At 31.2% G+C, this 13,483-nt stretch overlaps 1 protein-coding gene across 1 annotated transcript; it reads left to right on the forward strand.

The window, feature by feature from the left end:
- Window positions 1–249: 249 nt before the first annotated feature.
- LOC143074484 (rhodopsin, G0-coupled-like) lies at window positions 250–12,017 on the forward strand. Its single transcript, XM_076249923.1, has 6 exons — window positions 250–330; window positions 5,280–5,445; window positions 6,529–6,656; window positions 7,092–7,441; window positions 9,003–9,286; window positions 11,612–12,017. Exons 2-6 carry the CDS (start codon window positions 5,294–5,296, stop codon window positions 11,718–11,720), a joined length of 1,023 nt encoding a protein of 340 aa, XP_076106038.1. The 5' UTR covers window positions 250–330; window positions 5,280–5,293; the 3' UTR covers window positions 11,721–12,017.
- Window positions 12,018–13,483: the final 1,466 nt, after the last annotated feature.

Raw genomic sequence — 13,483 nt, forward strand, 5'->3', positions numbered from 1 at the left:
CTGTAAGTGTGAAAGATTACAAGTTTACGGCTATTGTAGTGCATGATTATCACTTTTAAGTTAATCAATGACGTATAATTTGAAATTGAAAAACAAAGGTATTAGTAAGTCTTATTGTTTAAAGACAATCGAACAGATCAGAGCTTTCAGGAAAGAAACCGTTTAATATTAAACAATTTCAGATCTTTTTTCTCTGCTTTAACAACCAACATAATAATATTAATTCTTCTTCCTTATAGATGTCGAATATTACCGTTGCTAATTTAACTTTTGATGACAGACTAACAGACGCAGAATATATATTGGTTGGGGCGTATCTAGTAGTACTAGGTAAGTAATAGATGCAAAATTAACAGCACTTTTTCACCCATGTGTTCTAATTATGCTATGAGTAAGAGAAAAGGAAACAGCCAGATCTGTAAGTAAGAGATACTTTTGATGGTTACATATGTTGCAGAATACTCACTTTTGAACCTGGTTATCTAATGTCAGGTGCTGTCGTTGCATGTTATGACTTTTTTCATAATCCAAACCTACATGGCATATTAGAACAATAATTTGAAGATTAGATTGCACTCCTTATCATTGATAAAAGAATATATTAAGTAGACAACATATTTTTGAGAGAAACCGTTATAAGAGCATTACTTACTGTTCAAAGTCGACAAACATTTTAATAGGCGACTTGATTACCCTATTCATTTATTTTTTCACTTGATAAAATTAGAATTCTTGAAAAAAGAAATATAACGTTTAAATATACTATTGTACGAAAGTTGACCACACGTTCTTACTTATTTTTCAATACAAATTTCAGATACTCGTCAAAAACATGTGCCTAGAGTATCCTGAATAGTTGAATGTTTTTACAACTTGAAACATTCATTCTAATTGACTCAAAAAACAGCCTTTTTTGTTTTACTTATGCTTTTCTCAATTATATTATGACAACTAGTATCTTTCTTCACTAGCTTGATATTAATACTAAGACGAAATAATATGTGTTTTGTTAAATGTCATCTACCCTGTACATGGTTGTCCATATATATTTCTACGGTATAAAGATTACAAGAGGGACGCAAGATACCCAGAGGGACATACTCATATATCGAAAATACTGACAACGCCATGGCTAAAATAGAAAAAGACAAACAGACAAACAATTGTACACATGACACAACATAGAAAACTAAAGAATAAGCAGCATAAACCCCACTAAAAACCAAGAGTGATCTCAGGAAGGGTAAGCAGATTCTGCTCCACATGATGCACCCGTCGTTTGCTCATGTTATAACAAATCCGGTAAATAGTCTTATTCGGTAGGTCACATTCATGAAAGGGAAGGAAATAGTGGTTTCGACGTAAGGAACATATCCGATATCATCTCTGAAACGGTTATTCCATAACGGTCAACCAACTCGTGATGGCGTCCGTACAATTTGACACACAATTCTGTAAAATAAAACGACTCTTTTTAACACATCCAATCAATTTTATTATTGAACATTTACAGTATGTTCGTAGCAGTTCAAATTTAAACAAACAACTATATATTATGTCTGACGAAAGGGGGATTAATATATAAAATATTTTTGTTCACTATAGAAATGAACGAAATGATCATCATCTAATAATACATGTATATCATTCAATCAAGTTTGTCTGAAACTCGTGTTATATTATTAATTCGTTTATTTTAACTATTTTGATTCGTTCAGGGATATTCAAATGTTAAACTATATTTTCGAAGGTAGATACAAAACGACAAATTTTGTGACTTCATGTAATGAAGTTCATGATATTGTTAAAAGCTTTATAAAAATATCTATGATTGAGTATTTGAAGAAACAAAATCTTCAATTACATAAGATGTAAAAAAAAAAGTAAATGACATAACAACTAATATGTTGTTAATGTATAGGAGACAACATGATATCTTTCAAATTCCAACAAAATCAAATGACGATTTTCGTCCTCAGTCAATATATCCTTGTATCGACCTCGTTCAAAGGCTATAATTGTATAATATATTTTGATTGTTGCAGATTTTGCCATAGGAAATATTTTTCAAAAAATATACATGAAAATTTGAATAAGTAGTTTTTTTTTTATCTATTGTCATAAATTTCACAATAATATCCAATAAGATACGCAGATTTGGCTTACTTAGTCCTTTTGTTTGAATAAAGACACTTTCATTTTTATTCGAAAATTGGTTTAAAGTTAAAACTGTTCCCAATACTTTTTTGTACTTGTGTGTTTGTAAAGGAGACAAAGCGTACAGATAAGAATATTAGTTTGAAATTTGTTTTATTTAATTATCTGCCCTTGCTACTGTATCGTATTCCCTTAACTGTATAAGAAATGACGCAAATTATATGCATGCGTCAATATACGCAAATAAAGATTTAATTAACACCTGAACACCTGAACATTTTAACATTTTTTTATGTCAGGTTTTTAATCATTGATTCTTCCGGTTAATTTGTTGTAAGAACCCATAATCGGATACCCTAGATAGAATTTCTAGATTCATGAAAACAAAAACAACCAAATCTCGTGACAAGAATTCTGGTAAGTTTCTTTATTCAAACAAAAGGACTAAGTAAGCCAAATAGCCAGTTCAACTGGTTGAATCCATCATGTAACAATTGAAAACATCTGTTGATGAGTCATAACTGGCGATAAAGCATTTTAAAAGATCAGATTCGAAAAGTATATCTTATCTTAAAATACGACATTTTAAAAAAATAATAAAAAATCGCTACATGTTAGTTTATATTTTTAATGTTTTAATGGGCACAAATACATGAACTTATAGCATATCTTAACATTACGGCAATGTGTCTATTGTAACATCTAAAAAGTACATATATGTGTTTCCTTTTTACCTTTCTTATCTTATCCTATCAATGAATCATTTGACAAAATAATTTTGAAGATGAACCTTTTATAACATGGGTATATATATAGTCTGGTTTTGGAAGTTACTTATATAACTTTAAGTTTTCTTGTTTTAATTATTCTATTAGTTGGAGTCAGTTGCACATGTGTTGCAAAGCTTTATTTTCATAAAATATGATTAAATTCATTTTTAAAATCAGTATTCTTTAAAATAATTCTTACAGCTACAATATTTGCTTGCCCACTTTTTAGCTCACCTGGCCCAAAGGGCCAAGTGAGCTTTTCTCATCACTTGGCGTCCGGCGTCCGTCGTCGTCCGTCGTCGTCCTGCGTTAACTTTTACAAAAATCTTCTCCTCTGAAACTACTGGGCCAAATTTAACCAAACTTGGCCACAATCATCATTGGGGTATCTAGTTTTAAAAATGTGTCCGGTGACCCGGCCAATTAACCAAGATGGCCGCCATGGCTAAAAATAAAACATAGGGGTAAAATGCAGTTTTTGGCTTATAACTCAAAAACCAAAGCATTTAGAGCAAATCTGACTGGGTAATATTGTTTATCAGGTCAAGATCTATCTGCCCTGAAATTTTCAGATGAATCGGACATTTCGTTGTTGGGTTGCCTGCCCCTGAAATGATAATTTTAAGGAAATTTTGCTGTTTTTGGTTATTATCTTGAATATTATTATAGATAGATCTAAACTGTAAACAGCAATAATGTTCAGCAAAGTAAGATCTACAAACAAGTCAACATGACCAAAATGGTCAGTTGACCAATTTTGGAGTTATTGCCCTTTATAGTCAATTTTTAACCATTTTTCGTAAATCTTAGTAATCTTTTAGAAAAATCTTCTCCTCTGAAACTACTGGGCAAAATTTAACCAAACTTGGCCATAATCATCATTGGGATATCTAGTTTAAAATAGTTTAAAAAATGTGTCCAGTGACCCGGCCAACCAACCAAGATGGCCGCCATGGCTAAAAATAGAACATAAGGGTAAAATGCAGTTTTTGGCTTATAATTCAAAAACCAAAGCATTTAGAGCAAATCTGACATGGGAGTAAAGTTGTTCATCAGGTCAAGATCTATCTGCCCTGAAATTTTCAGATGAATCGGACATTCCGTTGTTGGGTTGCTGCCCCTGAAATGGTTATTTTAAGGAAATTTTGCTGTTTTTGATTATTATCTTGAATATTATTATAGATAGAGATAAATTGGAAACAGCAATAATGTTCAGCAAAGTAAGATCTACAAATAAGTCAAATGACCAAACTGGTCAGTTGACCACTTTAGGAGTTATTGCCCTTTATAGTCAATCTTTAACCATTTTTCGTAAATCTTAGTAATCTTTTAGAAAAATCTTCTCCTCTGAAACTACTGGGCCAATTTTAACCAAACTTAGCCATAATCATCATTGGGGTATCTAGTTAAAAAAAATGTGTCCGGTAACTCGGCCAACAAACCAAGATGGCCGCCATGGCTAAAAATAGAACATAGGGGTAAAATGCAGTTTTTGGCTTATAACTCAAAAACCAAAGCATTAAGAGCAAATCTGACAGGAAGTAAAATTGTTGATCAGGTCACGATCTATCTGCCTTGGATTTTTTAGATGAATCGGATAATCGGTTGTTAGGTTGCTGCCCCTGAATTGGTAATTTTGAGGAAATTTTGCTGTGTTTTTTTGTTATTATCTTGAATATTATTATAGATAGAGATAAACTGTAAACAGCAATAATGTACAGCAAAGTAAGAACTAAAAATAAGTCAGTATGACCAAAATAGTCAATTGACCCCCTAAGGAGTTATTGCCCTTCATAGTCAATTTTTAACAATTTTCTTTAAATTTGAAGATTTTCAATAACATTTTCCACAGAAAGTATTGTTATAGATAGAGATAATTGTAAGCAGCAAGAATGTTTAGTAAAGTAAGATCTACAAACACATCACCATCACCAAAACACAATTTTGTCATGAATCCATCTGTGTCCATTGTTTAATATTCACATAGACCAAGGTGAGCGACACAGGCTCTTTAGAGCCTCTAGTTAAATTGTTTTAAATATATGACATTTTGTAAAGAAGATATCTTAGTATGTAGTTTTTGTCCATTATTCTAAGATCTCAAATAACACTATTTCTAAGTTATAAGGTTAAATAAATTCACTCCCGTACTAAAAATCACAAAAATACTGAACTCCGAAGAAAACGCAAAACAGAAAGTCCCTAATCAAATGGCAAAATCAGAAAATAAAATACATCAAACGAATGGACAACAACTGTCATATTCCGGACTTGGTCCAAAAGTCCACCTTTGAACATAATTTCAAAATATTGCATATTTCTGCAGAAATTATCAATATTTCTATTTTACAGGATCATTATCAATTATGTTTAACATATTTGTAATCATCGTATTGGTGAAAGGGAATCCTAAATACCATGCCGTGCACAATATTCTGCTACTTAATATATCAGTGTCGGATCTATTACTGTCGTCTGTAGCTTATCCACTTTGGGCTTCTACCAATTTCTATTACAGGTAATATGTTATCAAGATATTGTTATCTTTTTATAGTAGTTTTTGGGTACATTCTCTAACGAGTTTCTTCAAAAAGAGGGGCCAAAGATACCTGATGGACATTCAAACTCGAAGATAAAAATTCGTCATGACGTCAAGCACGAGTATTTTGTAAGAGTGTTTCTTAAATTAACTCTTTTGAATTGAAAATCATAACAATGCTTTAACTGGTTGACATAATTACTATTCTAAAATACTCAGCCTCTGACAATCTCGTACATATATTGAAGAAATATAGCAGGTGTATACGTTTGCTCAACAACTGATGCAGAATTGTACAAGAAATCTTGATATTTTCGTATATTTGCATCAAGAGATTAGTCAACACTGCTTATTTTGATTTTGATTCTCACAACTGCCTTGAAATCACAAATGTAAAACAATTCAACGAGAAAACTAACCGCCTATATAATGTATAATAAATGTACGAAAAACTAGTATGTAACACAGCAACACACGACAACCACTGAATTACAGGCTCGTGACTTGGGACAGGCACTTAATACAGGATTTGGCGGGGTTAAACATGTTAGCGGGAACCTCCACCTGGGCAGTGGTGCAACAGTACAACATAAGAACGAACTATACACGTCAGTTGAAAAAGACTTAACTCATCAGATGGATACAAATAGTAAACATTGAACAAAAACACAGAGTGGACGTGACTGGAAATTTATACGTACAAACATAAAACAACTAACATTTTCAACGCACCTTAGAGTTCCTTTGATTCCTTCTTAGATAATGTTTTTTATTGTTAAATATTATTTGATAAATTTTAGATATTCGTTAATTGTTTTTTGGTGTCGTTGTCAGGCATTTTTATTGACAAAAAAATCCGCATTTCTGTTTCAATAATTTTACAATGAATTGTTAAATAGAAACATTCATAATATTCAAACTATTCTTTTACATACATGTCTTCAAAACTATTATGAATTGAACAAAAGTCAAGTTTGGCTTAATATCTGCCAAACTTTAAGTACACATTAAAAAATACAGTAGGACATGTACTGTTCAACATCACTTTACCTTATGTTATAGATGGATATGGCCAGAGAGTGTGTGTGCATTTTCTGCGTTTTGGTGTTTCACACTAGCACAAAATGATATGAATACATTGGCAGCCATTGCGATATGTCGGTACATCATTGTATGCAAACCTCAATACGGTAAGTCGGATCTCTGTATTCAGATTCGTTACCAAGTTCACAATTTTGAGAAGAGTGTAAAAAAGATCGAAGCGAAAGATAACAAAAGGGAAATTTAAAGCCAGACGTCAAAAATAAACTGTCAACGCCATGGCAAAAATTAAAAAAAAGACAAAAGACAAACAACAGTGTACAAACAACACCAAAGAAAACCAGAAACTGAGCACAAAAACCAATATAAACTGATATAAATAAGCGTTACTGAATAAATTAACTAATAGATCTTTTATCAAGAAATAAAATATTACTAAAATAATGAAAAGATGGATAATAAAGGTTAACATCACAAGCTACAATGTAGGAACAAATTTCTTGGATGAAGAGTTGTCTCGTTGTTGACACTAATACCACATCCTCTAATATTTATTCATTCATTAATTTTGTGATTTTTTTCAGAATATTATTTGAAAAAACCTAATTTCAAATATTGGATTTTAGTAGTGGTCTGGTCTCATTCTGTAATGAACACTGTTCCACCATTCTTTGGATGGAGTTCATACAAACAGGAAGTCTTCGGCACTTCATGTAGTATCGACTGGACCGGAAAATCCGCTTCCGTAATATCATATAACATTGTTGTTACACTAACCTGCTACTGTGTACATTTAGTCATATTTTGCTACTGCTATACATATATAATCCGAGAATTAACAACTTTACCTTCTCCACCTATATCAGAACATATAATTCCAGTAGAAAGAGTACGGTGGTATCACAGAGTGTCAACATCAAGGGCAGTGACAGTGGTAAGTTTAACATTGTGACCATATAGAAATCCAGGAATGAAATCATTCGAAAACAGAGCATTAGTAAATAAACGGACAAAATTACATGAAAAAAATGGGAAATGTATTGATACCAAAACAGATGTGATATACATACATGAGACAAACTTAATTTCATATTATAAAACCAAATCAGGAGAATGCTAATTATGTTATAGATTTATAGCTTTCAAGGTTTTTAATTTAGAATCATCATTTAAAGTAGAATTGGATCATTTTAATTAAAAAAGACCAACTAATGGACAAATCCGACATTACAATATATTCCGAATGAGTGAACTTGAAATGAAAAATAAAACTGAAACAAACTATGTCATAAAACATAATGAACATTAGTCATCGAAGACTTATACAAACTGTAAATGACGAACTTCGAAAATAACATTTACGTCAAGTTAAAAATGAAGTCTGAAATGAGATGTGGCATGAATGCAATGAAGCACTAATAACAAAAGTTAATTTTCAAACGTTGGGGACAATTATAGGACTTAGACAATGAGAAAACCCCATTGTGTAAAATCGGTTATAGATGCTGTATGTTTTGAATTTGATTCAATCAAAGTTTACATTCTATACTATAATTTATTTCTAGTTTTTTTGTTATCCAGCTTTTTAATCTTTCAGTCTATATGAGTTAATTATTTGTTTTATCAGAATTTCTCGATGATAGATTGTTTCTTTTCTGACGAATAAGCAACGTTTAAAAAAAGTCTTCTTTTTTTAACAATATTTATCATTGTGGCATAATATTTCGCTAGAACTTTGTCTAAATAAACTTAAAACTATTGAAACTGTATTATTACACTGCAAAATAATTCACTCAACATCATTTGAATTCTTATTTATGCAACTTTTAATTTGACCATGGGGGTTACATGTCCTTGTGAATAAAACTAGGGAGCCACAAGGAGAATTAATTTTGTTGACTTATTCGTCCAATAATTCATTCGTACACATGTAAAACAATTGTTTACACATTCAAATTTATATCATGAATCGAAAGGTCCTTTACTTATCGTAAATTTTTTCGGTATGTAAATATCTATGTGTATAATTATCAAGTTTTAAGACAATCGGCAGTCTTCGTCGGTCATCTGATTGGTAATTAGATGGCGTCTAGTTTGCAATAGGCACAAAGTGCTGATACTCTATATAGAATGAACACAGTGTTATTTGTTTCCCTTTGGACTTTTTGTAACTTGAATATACAGTTACTATCAAATAACAAGTAAGATAATTTAAGACATATCGGCGATAATGAATTTGACATCTAATGAATTTTATTGAAACAATTCATATGTAAAGTGATTTCCCTTTATCTATAGTTGTAAACATCCTCAACCTTTGGTATCTGATGGTGTAATCTCATTTACAATCATACCAGATCTTTGAATGTTTGTAGTGTATGTGTTTTCGTCTTTTCCTTAAACCCATCCATATGTTCTGTAAAAAACAACTTCAAATATTTTAATTTCATCTTTCATGAAACAAATATTTTTGAACTTTTTTTTAACTTTTGCAGACTTCGTTATCAATGGTAGGCGTGTTTCTGATAGCATGGACGCCTTATACCGTTGTTTCAATTTATAGCATATGGTCTAATAGTTTATCTACATGGATGCTTCTCTTACCAACGCTGCTAGCAAAGAGTTGTACATTGCTTAATCCGACAGTATGTGCTTTAATGAGTAGCAAATTCAGGAAAGCAGCAAGGATGATGTTTTGTAAAAATAAAAGAATACATCCAACTGTTGCTATGTTTGCAGTTCCAGAAATAAGGAACAGCACTACCTCGTCGTGCTTAAGGTATTCTATGATTTTAATATATATTTATACTAGTATACTAGAACACACCCGCGACAACCATGGGTCCGTAACTAAATTTAAGCACCTACATCTTAATTTTATCCAGGATTTTAAGATTTTGTATTATCATCTGATTAAATCATTGTGATTATGATGCACTGTTTTCTCTGCTTTAATTTTTTTTCGGTTTGAAATCGTCCCTGATTACTACTTCAACCGGAATTCTAGTATATACTAACCGGTTTCCGTTTATTGCCATTGTAAAGTAAAATAACTAAAATACCGACCCATTCGAAATTCAAAACGGAAAGTCTGTAATTTTATGTAGAAAAAGTGGATTAAACCTTGGTTTAGAGATAGCTAAACCTCTTTATGCGGTTTCCGGGTTGACATTATTCCTTATTTTGTATATAATTGCTTATATATATATATATATATATATATATTTATTCTGATGATGATTAAATCAGTAAATGTTTAATTGCATTCATTTGGGGGAAGGGTAACTTTCTTATAGTAAGACCCGTCACAGCAAGGTTGGGAAACTGGAATGGAAATTCTTAGCATTACATTTGTACCGATACCGTGTGTTAAATGTCGTCCTTTACACCATAACCGATGGTGTTGCTCCTATTAAAGAAGGGAGATAAAGAACATACATACTGGAAACTTCATGTGACATATACTATAGGTATTGGTATCGGATTCGACCCGGAACTTGTTAATAATGGTTAATATTAATTATCTGAAAAACAAAAAGGCCAGGAACGGTGTAATTTTTAACCAACTCCATTGTCCTATATTATTTAAAAAAAAATCAATTATTCGACTGATTCGTTCTTTTCATGTCATGTTGGTTAACAAATTTGACTTTGTTTTATAGTAGTATACTAGATATATGTATTTGCGAAAGATAGGGTTTGAAAATATTTATTTTGCAGTAAATTCCAAACGTCAAACAAAACATTTTTGTTCTGTTCAGTACCATGAATTACTCGATTTAAAATGATATTTTGTTTCAAAGGTCAAGACAAAGCATTTTGATATGAGTAATAAAGAAGAAAAAAATAAGCCGATATGTTTTTTGTTAACTTTATAGACATAACATCTACGATTAATTATTCGTGTATTCTTTACAACAATTGTGTTTATATTCGTTACTTTACGGAAATAATACTCTCTTTAAATCCATTGATCAAGATAAATAAAATGATAGATGTAGTTGACCTATTCGCACTTCATAATACAAAAATAAAAAATAAGTTTAACCTGTCACGTGGAAATTTAGAATGTTCGCTACTCGTTTCAGACTTTTTAATCCTCTAGTTTTATCAAGGAAGTGCAAATTATTGATATGGTTATATTTATAAATTTACTGTTTACAAATTTTGGAATTTTTTGAAATACTAAGGATGATCTACCTCAAACATAGATTACCTTAGCTGTATTTGGCAACACTTTAAGGAATTTTGGTCCTAAATGCTCTACAACTTCATACTTAATTTGGCATTTTTAACTTTGTCGGATTCGAGCGTCACTGATGAGTCTTTGTAGACGAAACACGCGTCTGGCGTATTTACTAAATTTATTCCTGGTATCTATGATGAGTTTAATTTAAAGCATTTCCCGTTAACCCCAATTTTCTTTTCACATTTAATTTAAGTGTTATAAGTTTAGAGAGAATAATTTCCTGCACATTCAATTGAGTATATCTCAAAGGCATATGCAAATATATTTCTTTTGAACACTGCAGACCCAAATTTCTATCGTACTATAATTACCTGTCTTTCAATTTAATGTCAAATGTTGATATCTGTTATATCAGTTTCTTTTACCTACTACTTTACACCATGCTGTGAATATACTCCACACATAAATTGATATAAATATAAGAATATATTTTACGTTTGCTAATGAGACAGCTCTCAACAAGAGACCAAACGGCATAGAAATTAACAATAATAGATCATCGCACCACCTTCCACAATGAATAAAACACACAGCGCATAGTTAGCTTTAAAAGGTCCAAAATCGTTAAGCAGGCACTTACAGAATGAGGCAGGGTTGAACAGATTTGCTTTTGTCACTTCCTTACCACTAACCCGTGACATACATAAGACTAAAATATCGAAAATAATTGAAAAGAGCTTAACTCATCAGAGCAATACAACGAGGAATGTAAATTTTGAATGTTGTGCTATTTAACAAATATTTATGTTGTATATTCAAACATCATTTTACTGTAAGAAGAAAGCTTTACCTTGAAATAATGACGACCGTTTATAACCTTTATAAAACTATCAACATATCTTCATCTCATTACAGAATTAGTGGACACGAAGAAACAATTCAATATCGAGGAAATTTGGCACAAAATGATGTCTTTATTGGTGATATGACAATAACATTGCCAGTTGATAATAATTTGGTATGATTTATTTAGAGGTATACTGTACATACAACTAACAGTTAGAGCTGATAAAACTTCTGATAAAGACATTATAGTTGTAGAGTTCAAGCCTATACGATTGAAAGATGTGCATCTGCAACAGTAACAATTTTTTTCCAATTTGTCAGGGATTTTAGTTTTTTTAGATAGTATATAATGATTTTGCTACTTATAAAGTGATCCTGTCTCAATATAAAACGAAGGATAGGTATCTACGCAAATATTACCGAAAATTATCTGCAGTTACTACATGAAAAGCCAAATAAAAAACAGGATAACAGGTATGGACTTTGCGTATTGTTAAAGGCCGTACGGTGACATTAATTGTTAATTTCTGTGTCATTTTGGTCTCTTGTTGAGAGTTGTCATATTGGCAATCATTCCACGTCTTCTTTTTTGATATAGTTAGCAAAGAAATGTAGTCTAAAAGGTATAACTCAGCAAAGAAATGTTAATGGGTTGATTCAGTGCGAGTAATTTCACTAACCTTACTTTACCACTAGTTAATTATAAAACGATTATAATCATCATGCAGAGACAATGTCTTTATATTACACAACAGAAGTCATGTGTCATCCGTTTATCAAATAAACATTCACCAAAGAAAATAGGCTTATAATTTGAAACGGCATATGATTTTTATGTCGGTTTGTACTTTTAAGCCAGTTGTGTGTTTGAGTTTCTAATCTAAGTTGGCAACAGAACTACAAAAAACCGGTCATACAATTAGCAAGTTTATCTAGCCATAAAACCAGGTTTACCATAATAAAAGAGGTATTTGACAGGTGCTTTTTATTAATCATTCTGTTTAATTGTAACGTTCATTATTGTCAGATTTATAAGGACTTCCTTTTGTGAACTTACCTTCATGTTTCAATCATAAGATGTGATTATCAAAACAAATATCAATAATTAAAACAACACAAGGTCGTATGATAGTTTACTGCCTTTTTGCATGGCGCCTTCAATACTCCTTTGTATGACTTGAATGAAATTAAAATATTTAGAAATACTAATGAACTATTTTTCAAACGATTACTTCATTTATTAGGAAGGACTTTTTCAATTATTGACGTGGTAAATTGTTTCTTTTTGTACTATACTGCTTTTGACCATCTGTTCATTTACCATTGTCTTCAAAGCTACCGCTTATATCGGTGCTGTGTGTCTATTTTCTTCTTTTTCACCACTTGTATATTGGGGGAAGGATTGAGCGGTCACAAACATGTATAACCCCGCTACATTAGTTATAAAGCCAAACAAGTACAAAGTTGAAGAGCATTAAGGATCCAAAATTTTAAAAAGTTGTGCCAAATACGTCTAAGGTAATCTATGTCTTTTATATTTGTGTTTTTTACTCTCGAAAAATACATGGTTTGGGGTTTCTCATTGTAGAAGGCTTTAATTGATTATATTGCTTCCTCTTAACTCTGGATAGTTGTATTTTTGTCTATTTTACCGAATCACCTTATTTTTATACGTATAACTTTCTACCTTTATGATACAAACGTGTTGCTATAAATTCTTATTTTTACTACCCTAGTCCTTTTAATCGAAATGAAACTAAAAAAAGGATTTAAATAATTTCATGATAGTTTATATATAAAAGATTTTTTTATGTGTGTCATATCATTTTGCAATATACCTTTAATCTGATAAAAAACATTAATTTCCGAAATTCATCGTCCATACCAAAAGGTCATCTGCTAAACAAAGCTATAGAATAATAATATGTAATATATAAAAGA

Source organism: Mytilus galloprovincialis, chromosome 5, assembly GCF_965363235.1.
Source record: "Mytilus galloprovincialis chromosome 5, xbMytGall1.hap1.1, whole genome shotgun sequence".
Taxonomy (NCBI): Eukaryota; Metazoa; Mollusca; class Bivalvia; order Mytilida; family Mytilidae; genus Mytilus; species Mytilus galloprovincialis.